At 42.4% G+C, this 13,211-nt stretch overlaps 1 protein-coding gene across 1 annotated transcript in view; it reads right to left on the bottom strand.

Annotated features, from left to right (window-relative positions):
* The window catches only part of LOC104510650 (SH3 domain-containing RING finger protein 3-like), a gene marked incomplete at its 5' end in the record, with an annotated part of 11,120 nt that extends 10,115 nt beyond the window's left edge, over positions 1-1,005 (bottom strand). Inside the window, one exon of the mRNA XM_010152970.1 lies at positions 668-1,005. Within this exon, the coding sequence (XP_010151272.1) occupies positions 668-1,005 (338 nt within the window). The remainder of the gene's footprint in view (positions 1-667) is intronic.
* Positions 1,006-13,211: the final 12,206 nt, after the last annotated feature.

Genomic DNA, 13,211 nt, shown 5'->3' with positions numbered 1-13,211 from the left:
GCAGTTCTCTTGCCCTCCTTCTGCTTTTGTATTTTGGTGTTCCTACTCTACTCTTTTTGGGACTGCAAGGTCAGCTACTCTGAGGTACTCAGGTGCAGACCAGGCTGCGAGAATGAACTCCAGGATCACTGGTACATTCCCCTCTAGAAATGAGCCACCTTTTTGGTATCAGGTCACTGAATCTGGCACTACCTGGAAGTTTCCTAAACAACAAGAACTTGAAACACTCTTTGGTACTGCAGAAAGGGACTTGGTGAGCAAACAAATCACCCCTGTCACCCCCAGGCAGGAAGTGCCACATGACAACTCAGTAAATCTATTAACACATAGGGATGCCACTTAAAAAGTGGTCTTTGCCAACAGCATTTACATCCTTTGGGCTGAGAAAGCACTGCTATCCTCCATATTTAGAACAGGGCTGAATGGTGCCATGGCCAGGTGATGCTCACCATTATTTTAGTCAATGAACTTTAAACCTGCATTGTGTGTCAAATGGTTTTCCATAAGCAGATGCACATCAGCCCTCTCTTCCTAAAAGACAGGTGAGCCACCTACAGTAAATCCACAGAGCAGGAAAATGGCAACAACCCCCAAGCAAGTTAAACTTGCAACCCTCCTCCAAATGCTCCCTGAGGATGCAGATGACCTCAGGAAACACATAGCTTACCTTTCCCGGGGCAATGGCTTGGGCTCTGGTCGAATAGCTGCCATGGAAGAGAGGGGCTGCCTGGCAGGAGAAGGGATGGAAAAATTCAAATCCAAGGAGCCTGTTTTCCTGTGCAGAGGCTCCAACCCCATGGCTCCCTGCATTTCACTCTCAATAGGGCATGAGCCGGCCCTGCCGTGGCTGGAGAGGGAGGAGAGCTCAGGTCCCACCGCCCCTTGCAGGACTCCTTCGATGGCGGCCTGAGGGTCGTGTGTGGGGGACACGGACGGTGGGGAGCGTGACTTCTTTTTTGTTGATGCTCCTGCTAGAAGTTTCAGCAGCCCGCTCTTCTTCTCCTTCTGCAAATGAATCAAAGGAAACACAGGCAGTGAGGATTCATCCCAATTCCTTCCATTTTTCTTTTGGAAAATCTCATCGTGTGGCAGAACTGCCTTGATTAGTGGTGGGTCTAGGGAGAACTTCAGCTTTAAGTAATGAAGTTCCAAAGAAAATCCCTCCTTATCCAACAGGCCTTCAACTTGTTCAGCAGATTAAGGACCTAATGACTTTTGAGAGGAATAGTGCAGTTACAGTGGGACAAGGGCACAAACCTCCCATGCAGAGAAGGCAGCAATCCAAGTGCTGCCTCCTCTCTTCCAGTAGAATCCTGTCCCTCAATATAGAAACTCCTCAAAAAAGTAATAAATCAGGCCCTGTGGCTGAAAACTTCTGCTAGGAAGCACATGGGTCTGAGGAGAGATTTCAGGTGCCAGCCCACTGCAAGAGAAGTGCTCATCATTACTGCCTCGATTACTAAGATACGTGGATTTACTGTAGGGAGAATGGAAGCGTGAGGTAGTGGTTGAATCGCTCTTTCCAGTGTGTGTTCCCCTCCACATCCTGCATCACAAAGCTATACCTGTTCACATGTCTCTCCTCGTGTGTTAAGGTAAAGGTGATGTTTGAAGATAGACCACAAAATTCTCAACTGGCAATTGCAGTGGCAGTGCATGGGAGGTTTCAAAGTTCTACAGGGGTTTCTGACACAGAGGAATGGAAACAAGGTAAAGGAATCCTTTCAATTAATGTGAAAAAAAAAAAAGCTCAACCTGCATGACTGAAGAAACACATCTGACCTTGTGGATTTTATAGCAGTGTGGAAATCCTGCTGCACATTTACCTCAAGCACACACAAATACCATTATTTCCTGCAAATAGAAAGTTTTTTGGGTAGAGGGATTGTGTGCAGAAACTGGCCATCCTCCGGTACACGCTGCACAGCACTAGGCTAAAGTTGCAACCAGCAGTGCTGTGCAGTAAATTTTCCTTTTATTTTTTTTTTTTAAACAACACAAGACGTTTTGTAAAAGGTCTCTTAGATTTTTCCTCTTCTGTCAGAAGTGCAAGACATAATCCAAGACTATCTTCAGAGACTCGGAGCCATGAAGTTTAGCTGTATTTGATAATTTGTTCTATACTAGGATCCCAGGGGATAAAAGCAAACCTAGCAACTGCAATACTTACGGAACAGAAACTACCTCTCTATCTTCAAGCAGAAACACTCTTTGGAAATGCAAGCCAGTAGTTTATTTATTCTTTGTAGACACAATATCCCATGCAAGGTTTAAAAGGATGCTCTTTTATGTGTTGATTGCTGAAGTAATTTCTCAAAGCAGCTTTAAAAAATAGGAGGGCTACAATAAAATAAGTACAAGCTTTTAGAAGATGCTTGGATTTACTACAGTAAATGTACTTGGAGTATCTGATAGCTCTGCTTCCAAAGTTCTTGTTCGCACTCTTTAGCTGTCACTAGCTGGTAAGAAAACAGAATTACCTTAGATGTTAAGAAGTTAAGAGCTAAAAAGAAGCATAGTTGTTACCACAGAAATAAAGTCCACTGATTTCTGACGAGTCTGAACTATGCTTCCAGATCCCAGTCTCCTGTGTACCACCAGTTCCAACTATACGCTCTCTTTAAAAGTGCGTTTGTCACTTCCAGGATGAAAGGATTCATCCTGCCAAGATGTTCAACCAGGCAGAATCCATGGAAGCTAAGGGAGGCTGGCCATATGGCACCATCAGGTCAAAAATACTAAATAAATTCCCCTGGAAACAATAGAAAGGCAGACCAAACACCCCCGCTAAACACCTTCTTTCCCGGGTGGGAAGGGACCGCTGTGGGAACTGTGGTTGGTGTGCATACTGGAATTCACCTGAAGCACCAGAAAAATACTCCAGTGTTTCTTTCACTTGCTAATTAAGAAATCTCGCTGCTGTCATCATTCTATCAAATTTTAAAGCTCTTCACGATATTGCAAAACTCTCCTTTCCCTGTGGCACACTGAAACTATAGCTCTAATGATCCCAGCATACTGTGTCAATATGCATTTGAAGGTGTCTAAAGGTCAGTGACAGAATACAATAGCCATTGTGGGACTCTGGAGAAACGGCTATTGTGCAGCAGTGAGCACTTTGAGCCTCTTTAATTGGCAGCTTTGCACATGCAAAGTAACTATGTGAACTAAAGCCCTGTATAATGAACAATTAATATTCCTGTGTGGTAGCAGCTTTTCTAATTTTTGCTTCTAATTTAAATACCTTGGCAAATTTTCATTAGAAAAACCTTGTGTGACTTAAACCATTTTAAGGCATAGAAGCAAAAATCTTTGGAGGAAAGGAGATGCATATATTCACAGCCATCTACACATTAAAAAGCACAGGAGTCTGACAGTCATTCAATTTTGCTTATAAGAATGGCTTCCACCCTACAGGGTTAGCCCTGGAATAAATTTCTACACAAGCTACTATCCCTCTGATAACAGAGAGCTATAACGAACTTACTGACATAGCCTTTGTTCTACTCTAACACAAGGGAAAGAATTGATTTTTAGTTCCTCCTAGTCCACTGAGCATTTTATTTACTGAACTGTTGAGACTAAAATCTGTGTTCTCTCAAGAGAGGAGATGACTTCCTTCCATTGCTAAGCCTAGGCCAGCTAGTCCAACCTGAGGAGTCCCATCCTTCCCCTCATGCCTTTGGGCAAGATATTTAGAGGTGAGCGGATACTAAACACTTTGAGTGCCTGGAGATTAGATATTACATCCAGCTCTTTCTCCCTGAGTCTGGCAAATGATTTCAGCCTTCTGGTATCACATTGCCAGATCCTCTGCCGATGATGCTCAGAGCGCTTCAAGCAAAACAAGGACTGTCAGGAGCTGATAATTTACTGTGATGTCGCTCGTGAGAAACAGATTGGGTTTGAACCTCCTGTGATCAGCAGTTCAGTCTAAACCCCTTCATGCCTCCTCCCTCCATCTGTAAAATGGGGCTAAGTTAAAACTCCTCCTTGTGCCGTGGGAATTTGTTAATGACTCCAGTGTTACAAAGCTATGCATTTCTTAGAGAGCAACTGGCCCTTTTCCATGGCTTTAACAGTAAAAAAAAAAGAAAAAATAAAAAGGATTTGGAATGGGATGCTAGTATGCAGTCCCAGCAGTGATTTATTGCCGGTGTCCAAGTATTATGAATTCATTTAATATTTAGTGTAATAGCAGCCATCCTTCACAAGCAATTAATTTAATATTTATATGGCTGTCCAAGACACTCCTTTCTCCAGCAGTTTCACTGTAAATCAACAAAGCATTAATGGGGATGACGGCTGTAGAGAAATCAGCACTGATTGGTTACAGACTTTGTGGGTTTTGAAGAGATAAGAAGTTTACAGAGGACACATCTGACGACTTTCAATAATTAAGTTTTTGAATGAAAAAAACAGACGATGGTTTACTTTTTCCGTTTGCAGGCGGCTGTTTTATTGTTTTCTAGGAAATCTGTAATCTACTGAAACATCTGTGCAATTACTGAGTCTTCTTTGTCTCGTAGCTACATTTCCAACTGACTGCAAACTGTGTTTGACATCCCTGCCTCCTGAACCTGCCAAGGTCAGACCTTCACATCTGTGTTGATGGATGGATTCACGGTGTGGACAGCACTTCTCCCATCTCCTAGTTACTACCTACACGTTTAATTCAATTTAAATCATCACCTCTGTGTTGCTCAGTTTTTATTCTAGGAGGTCCAGAGTCAAAACTTCCAAACCATCAATTTCACAAAGATCAATACTTTGTTAAAAAAAAAAAAAAAGAGAGAGAGAGAAAAAGAGTGAAATTAGCTCTTTCAAATAAAGCCCAGAGGCTGTTTCTAGTTAAGCAAAGAAGGACTGTGAACGCAGATGGTATGGGCAGGTCAGAATTTCTTACATCTCCTGTGAAGCCTACGCTTGAGACTTGGTTCCTATGGTATAGCATGAAAGAATCTCAGTGGAAATAAATCCCTGGCAGCACACGGATGGGCTGGGCAGGATTTCTGTGACCCTGAAGCATTCACCTAGGGAAGCCAGTACTTGGAAAGGTGCAAGTTCCCCTTGATATGTCGCTGTGGGAACATTTGGAAAAGTGAATACAGTCTGAGCTTAAGAACTAATGAAGGACTAGATCAAAATTAAAGACTCAGATATGTAAATGTTGAAATATTTTGCTTCACAGTAATTGGGGATGATTTTTCCCCTCATTAATAACCCCACTTGAAGATAATAACTAGCTCTTCTTTCAGCTTTGGAGATGAGATGAGCACGGAATGCAGCTCCTTCGTTGATGACTGAGTGATAACATAGTCCCCTGTCTGCAAAGTAATAATCATGCCATAATCCAAATGCCAATTATATGAACTGGCTATATTAATACAGACTTTTTTTAAACCACCCTAATAAACAGAAAATTCTGTTTTAGTTTTCTTCATCTACAGGTCCTAATACTTAATTTCCTACCTATCCAGACTCATTAAATAAATGAGGAAACCTTACTGCAGCTGATAGAAAAACTGGCTCTAGCCACTGAAATGAGGTAATTTCTCATGCAACACGAGTTACATCAATAGATAGGAAAGCCAGAGGGAGGAAAAGGTTTCATTTAAAAATGAAGAAAAGAGAAACAAAACTATTTAAATGCTGCCCTGAGCCCTACAGAATGAATGAGGAACTCTTCTATCAGTCAGTACCCCCCACACCACCACTGTCATTGCTTGTTTAACTTGGTCAGTGCCTGTTTCAGTAAATTTAAGTTAATGCCTGAAGAACAGTGCATTTTTATTCTCATTTCAACTTGGCTACTGGTGGTTGATGCTTGCATTGAAAGAGTAGGTGGTATTTTGGATTATGTCTTTTAGGAAAAAAAGCTATTCAGGTATTTAAAATCTGTAAAATAATTAGACTTGAGATTTTGATAATTATTTTAAAAGCACAAAAACCAAACCAGCATCCTCTCAAAGGAGCTTCAGGTCTAGGATGTCTTTGGATATGGATTTATCATTAGCAGTTTGCCACTATTTCTCATGAGGCATAGATGACGTACTGAACAAGACAACAGTAATTACATGGAAAGACTAGTTTTATAGCATATATTGTATGGAAATACTTGCCAAAGATTTAGTTTTTAATGGTGACAACTGCTTCTGCCCTGAAGTCTATTATTATAAACTCAGTATACAAGTTACGTGCCAAGGAGCAAAAAGGATTTTAGGATCATGTTGTTATTAGCCTTAAAATCCCAGTGATTGTAACATACATACACACATGCGAAAGACTAGTTTTATAGCATATATTGTATGGAAATACTTGCCAAAGATTTAGTTTTTAATGGTGACAACTGCTTCTGCCCTGAAGTCTATTATTATAAACTCAGTATACAAGTTACGTGCCAAGGAGCAAAAAGGATTTTAGGATCATGTTGTTATTAGCCTTAAAATCCCAGTGATTGTAACATACATACACACATGCACAAACATATGAGACTTATGGTCACTAATTTGAAGATAACTAGCATTAAAAGCAGTAGAAAATAAGTAAAATGTCTTGCAGCTGGGAATTTCAAATGTTTTGAAAACAAAACCGAGAAGAAATTAGTGTTCAGGTCCCAGTACAGCAAAGCACATAGGCACTTCATCATGTGGTTTTGTTGAACTGGGGCGGATGCGAGACTCCAGGGACCACTAGAAGAGGTAAAGAGGGGATCTAAAAATGTATTTGAATATTCAATTTCAATGGAATCTTTAGATCTTTCAAACACTGGAACAAAGTTAAAGGCTAGCTCACAGAAAAAAAAAAACAACCAACAACCCTGAAGTGGAAGCAGAGACTCTACACTTGTGGTGAGCTTCCAGGAGGCTGCTGCATTCATAACGGCAGAAGGTGGAAGGAGCACTAACGCAATTAACAGTGAATGAGGGACAGAGGATCTGCTACACCGATGTTGTCTTTTCTCTGTGTTCAGTCGAGGGAGAAGCTGATGGATGGATAGTTTTGTATTTCATTACTTTTTCTGGTCTGGTATGTAGGGAATAGGTGACGGTTATGAAAAGGATGGAAAGTTAAAATACAGAACTTACTCCATGCCTCTATAACAGTTTTCAGTGATATTTTTTAGTGGGAACAGCTGAAACAGAGCACCAGGAACTGGAAACTGCATTGAAGTAACTCAAAATTGTGCACTGACTGAAATGCAAGGACAACACCAAGGAAGGTGAAGAAACCATGGTTCTCGTGAAGCTGGTGGCAACATTTCCACTTATTTCCAAGCAGGCACTGTCTGTAGAACTAAGTTCAGATGGATGTGTTTTAGTCCTGATTTTAGTCCATCACTTCCTTTGACATGTGAGCAACCTCTCTGGGGGACACAAAAGAAGGGAGCAGGCATGATACCCTTGTACACATTTGACATTCAGCTCCCTTCTTCACTCAGCAATCCACTAGATGTTTGATTATCCTATAAGTCAGGGAATTTCAGAACAAAGCATGGAGATCTCTCCTTCTCTGCTGCACTCTCCTGCCCCCGCACAGCCTATACAGAGGCAAAAAATATACATACTTCACCTGGGGAATGTGGGCTCTCATCTCATTTTGGAAGAAAACTCAACCAAGGAGTTTCATGCAAGTACTTCAAGCATGGGATGCCCAAGCATAACCCAGAGTTCATTCTCAGTTGTATAAGTAATCCTCATCCTTAATTTCTGGAAGCAAACCTTGGCACCCTGCAGAGTTCACCCAGCACAAGCTGTGAATGCCAAGTGGAAGCAAGTAACCTCCTTAGAGTGAAAAAACGAGATCCATTTCCCTACAAGCATCTCCTGCTGGCTTAGACACCTGTTCTGCTTGTCAGATTTTGCGAATCCCATTTTCCAGGCACTTAATTCTACTCCCACATTAAGTGGAAATAATAAATTTTACTACAGACCAAAAAATTTAAAAGTCATAAACCTCAAAACAACTGTCAAAGCTAATGTCCATTGTGAAACTGGCCAAAACCTGAATGAAGTGTGCACTCTGGGAATACAAATCCCAAGTATTGCCATGCTCCTATTGACTCTACACTGCCTATTCTCACACAGACAGGGAGTCACTCTTAAAATTTGATTCTCAACAGTGTCAAAGGCAAAAAAGAAGATTGGAAATCCCTAGGAAAGGTCTAGAGGAAGAGGTAAAAACCATCTATAGAAAACAGTGCTATGGGAAGCCCTGCCATGCTCACCTTCCTGAATGCTATGTCCTGTTCTGGCCATTGTAGCTGGAAAAGGATATTGGAGAACTACAAACAGCATGGAAGAGGGCAGCGAGGACTGGGAGACGTGTGGGACAACTCCTGTACATTGGAGATGCCTACTTGGAAAGCAGACAACTGACAGGAAATATGATAGTGGCGTGCAAAATCCCTGCCTGGACAGAGGAGGTAACTTGGAAACAGATCAGTTATTTCCCACAATGCAGGAATTAGGGGGAATGTAATGAGATTATCAGGCAAACAGTCAAAACTATAAAATGGGAAGCACTTTTTCACACAACACATAATTAAATGGAGACTTACTGCACACAGTATTGTGGAAGCCAGAAGTACGAACAGGTTCAAGGGGCATTACACAAATTAATGGAGAACAGATCTAGCAGGGACTATTAAAATAATGGTATGGATCCAACCTCTGCTTCAGGAAGTCCCAACAGGTAAATGAAACAGCACTTAGGGCATACTCAGGGTGATTCCATCTTGCTATGCTACAAAGAGATCATAAAATCAGTGAGAGTGATTGCTATGCTATAAAAATCAGCTATTTGGGCAAGAGCATAGGAAACAGGAGAAAGTCAGGAATGAGCCCTCCCCTGTGCCTTCCCAGCTTTGGGAAATCAGCTGTTCAGAGACTTCCTTGGTTGCAGGGGTTTGAGAGAGGGCAAAAGGCAGCCTGCAGGATGCAGTGTCAGCCAAGAAAGAGACACAAAAGGTTAGGAACTGCAACCCCAGATCACTTTCACAGCCCTGCAACTGCTCTTTGGATTTGTCAGTTCCATCTGTGCTGTGCAAAACATCAAGGGCTGCAGCACTCACCCTGCACCAAGGAGACACAAAAGTACTGGTGATGGGGCTGTCAAGGCTCTCTTGCTTCTCAGAGCCCAGCTTGCTTCCTAACCTGGCATTGCACTGCCTTTGTAATACCACAGACTTTCACGGAGCTACCGTGGGGGTATCTTACATAATGCCACACCGTGTCCCAAAGACCTACCCTCAACTGAAGCCCAGCAAACATTAAACTTTTGTTTTAATATGAATCAAGTACAACTGGATGATTTAGGCAACTGTGGTAGACCAACTGTACTTTCCAGAGAATTTAAGCAAAACAGCTGGACAGACTATGAGCATCCTTCTGAAACTTTAGGTTCATTTATTCAAACTGGAGGGGAATCTATCATAGCTCCACTGACAGCACAGGGCTCTGAAATGAGAAAAAGATGTATAAATACATTAACTGTTAGACAAACTGCTTAGAATGAGTGTTTTTTTAATAAGATGATTTAGACTGACTGGTTAGCTTGCTGCTCCTTGTCTCTCATAAGGAAGTTGAAGAGATTTATTGGTCACGGGGAGTACCGGGAGCAACACGCATGTTTTCCAGAAAGCCAGAGCAAGCTCACTCATTGAACACCTGAGTGAAGAACAATCAATGACAGAAGTCAGGATGTGCTTTGACATACACTCTAAGCTTGCACATAGTGAGCTCTGGCTCTCCTCATTCACAAAGGATGGATTTCATTTCAGAAGCAAACAGATAAAATTGCTTGGTCTTGCTTTGCAGTCTTATTTAATGACAGGCAAGTGAGACTTGTATTTTCATGGAACATGTGGGTTAAAGGTTTGGATTAGTGGAGGTCATCTTGTCCCGTGTTGCTGATGTATCTGTTCCTGCTTGGTTGATAATGTTCCAGCAGCTGTGCCACCTCAGGCTGTAATTTCAGTGCTCCCAACAAACTAATGGTTTGGGCTCTCCTGCACTAAGAAGGAAGATTGCCTGTGGAAAGTTCAGGCATCACAGGAGGTATATTCTTCTCTCAAAATCAATTCCCCTTGGAAGAGAAAAAGGGCTGTCTGCGGACAATGAAAAATCACCAGAATTTGCATGTACTAAGCACTGGAACACATTACAGTGACATAACTCCTACATAACGATGCATCAGTTCATAAAAGATGCATTTAGCTAGAGACTGAGGAGTCAGCTGAGACTGACAGAGCATATCACACCAGCATGGACTGTGGCCAAAAGGTGATGAAAGCAGAAGCTCCTCTTGCTCAGGCACCTTATTTCTGATAATGAGCTGGGCTTTGCAGTGCTGCTGGGGCAGCCTGGGCCGGGCGGGGGATAGGAATGGGAGGCACCCTGATGGTTCTCAGGTAGTCTGACATTGTAGAAGCAGGTCCTTGACAACATCAAAGCCCAGAGCATGAAAATTTTGCTCTCTGAAGTCTGCCCTCCAGTTTCAGCAGCTCCCACAACATCAGACCTGAGCATCCAAGAAACAGCCTCTATGCATGTATTGCATGCATAAAGAAAAAATCAGGTCTTGCCCCTGCTCCCTTCTGCCCTTGCGAGAATGTGTTTTCAAACAGGGCAAGTGATTCTTTATTAGCATCGAGAAGAGACATACCAACGTGCTCAAGCTGATGGCTGCTTCTGGGAGTGAGAGGAAGCCCACCCAGCCTCTCGGCATCGCTGGAGCATAGGGATGTCCAGATGCTCTGTATCCATGGACATCGCAGACCTCGCTGCACCCGGCAGCACAGCACAGGGACAGAGCCGTTGTCAGGTGCACTGAGGTGGGATCAATTATTATGGTGCATAAGTTTGCCGGCAAAACAGCCGAGATTTCTGCAACCACCTCTGTCAGCTGTGCTACAGTCATTTTCAGTCCTACTACATTCCCAAGCAATGCCCTGTGAATTACTTCTGGGACACATGAGGGGGCTGAAGTCCTCTTCTTTTATAGGGACCAAGTGATCATATATGCCGTTTAAAAAATGAAGAAAGGTTCCCAGAATCCCATTTAAAAGGACTGCCAAATAAGTGTCTGTCAATGTGAGAGGAATGCCCAGGCATATAAATTACATAAAGTAATTATTTCATTATTTACATAAAGTACAGTTGCATAAAGCAATTGTATTACTTGGACAAAATGACCAAGGCACTGTGGCTTTCCAAATGTCACAACACTTGGGTTGTAATTACTAGTACGCTTTGCAGTAGCAAAAGCCTTGCTAGAAGCTGCTCAAGCCCTGGCAACATTGGTAATAAGAACATACTCTCTCCAGAGAGCATGAAATTAGATTTCACCTCTTTTTTCCTAATTTTGTCTTTTTGTTACTTAAAAAACAAAACTGAAGCCATCAAAGACCATTTGCTAAAAAATACCCTTATGCTGAAGTCAGGTCTTTAGGAGTATAAAATGCCTCTTTCTTAATTTAAAGAGCTGAGCAAGAAGGTTCATCAGTGAAAACTACAGCTAACCAAAGGGCACAACTAGGGTGTGAGAAGGGAAGGGGAGTCTGTAGCACTGTGGCTTTTTGTCTTCTTGCATCGAGGCCGGTTTTACATTGCAATCCCATCCCTCCATTCTAGCTTCCCTTCCTTTGTCTGTTTTGTCCACTTTTTCTTTGCTGGCACCTGACCTGCAGGTATGACGATGTAATTAAATGCAACCGAGTTGCACTGATTTAACTAATTACCACCTGTCACGTGTGTCACCTAAACCAGTGTTCTCCATTTCCTCAGCTCACTCCAACCATGAGACAAAGCACATTAGCTCAAACGTCAGGCTTAAGCTGGTCTGGGTAACCCAAGCTGTCCTAGGACGTACTTTATGTCAAAGCTGGCAGTGGGATGCTTTCAGTGGTGCAGCCAGTGAGTGGCATCTCACATGGGTTACACACATATTCATGTCTGTAACCTCAAGAGGTCTCTGGACATGAATGGCTCACTTATTGCTTGTCTGGAGTGCACTATGCAATGAAGCAGTGACGTCTGGCTGGTGTTTTCACATGTGACTACTGCAGGAATAATTAGCAACGGCAACAGATATACAGCGTATTCCTCTTTGCTCTGCCAGCTAGTTGACTGATGCAGAAGAGGCCAGTGTGACCTGAAATCCAAGGTGGATCCTGCCAACTAACAGAAAGAAATAGTCGCTTGTAATACACAAGCTCAAAATACCTCTGTGAAGATGTTGGTCACATACACCTCACATCTGAAAATGATGGAGACTATATAAAGATAAAATCACTACTGCACTGAAGCAGAAATGACAGTTTTGTCATAATAGTCCATCTCTGAGCCTGCCTACCATAGCGGAAGATGAAAATCCCTTTACACAAGTCAGATAACAGGGCAAGAAGATTTCCCCTTGACTGCAGTGGTTGATGGACTGATGGTTTGTACAGAAAGACCGACAGCGTTTCTTATTTTCACTTTAGCAAAACAGTGTGGGTAAACATTGATTTAGAATTGTCTCATCTTCAGTTTGATCATGGTTGATTGGAATGTCTCTGCCTATAAAGATAACAGAATTAGTAGTCCATTAGTTAAGCAATCACGACTCCTATTCAAGCTTCTGCGCTGTGATTACTTTGCTGTATCTGACAGTCTTCCCACAGTGGAGCAGACAATATGATGAATATCTTACACAAGTATGTTCTTTCAACTTCTCCCTGCTAGGACAGCACTGTGCATGTTTAAGGGGTCCCTTCCAGTCTTGAGCTCTCCTTCTCTTTTAACTCATCAGCATAGATGCAAGAACTCAAACTGCTGACAGATAGCCAGATGCTACCAGTTGCTTTGCAGTGTGTTCCAATTAATGATCTTCTGTCAAACTGGGAGAGCATTTCAAGTAGGTACCAACAGGGCTTGTCTTAGTCCCAGTGCTAGTCAATCTTTTCAATAATTACTTGGTAGGGGAGCTAGAGAGTACACTTCTAAAACCAGCAGTGAGCACTGAATAAGTCTGCAAGGAGTAGGAAAGTGCATGGTTTTTAGCTGGGGTAGAATTAGTTTGCTTCATAGTAGCTGGTTTGGTGCTGTGTTTTGGGGGTTTGATGAAAACAGTGTTGATAACAGCCCATTTTAGTTTCTGCTGAGCAGTGCTTGCACAGCAACAAAGCCTTTTCTGTTTTCCACATCACCCCACCAACGAGTGGGCTGGGG

This window comes from Eurypyga helias, unplaced genomic scaffold (genome assembly GCF_000690775.1).
Source record: "Eurypyga helias isolate BGI_N326 unplaced genomic scaffold, ASM69077v1 scaffold2566, whole genome shotgun sequence".
Lineage (NCBI taxonomy): Eukaryota > Metazoa > Chordata > Aves > Eurypygiformes > Eurypygidae > Eurypyga > Eurypyga helias.
The sequence above is the reverse complement of the archived record's forward strand: the minus strand, read 5'-3'. Positions and strand labels throughout refer to the sequence as shown.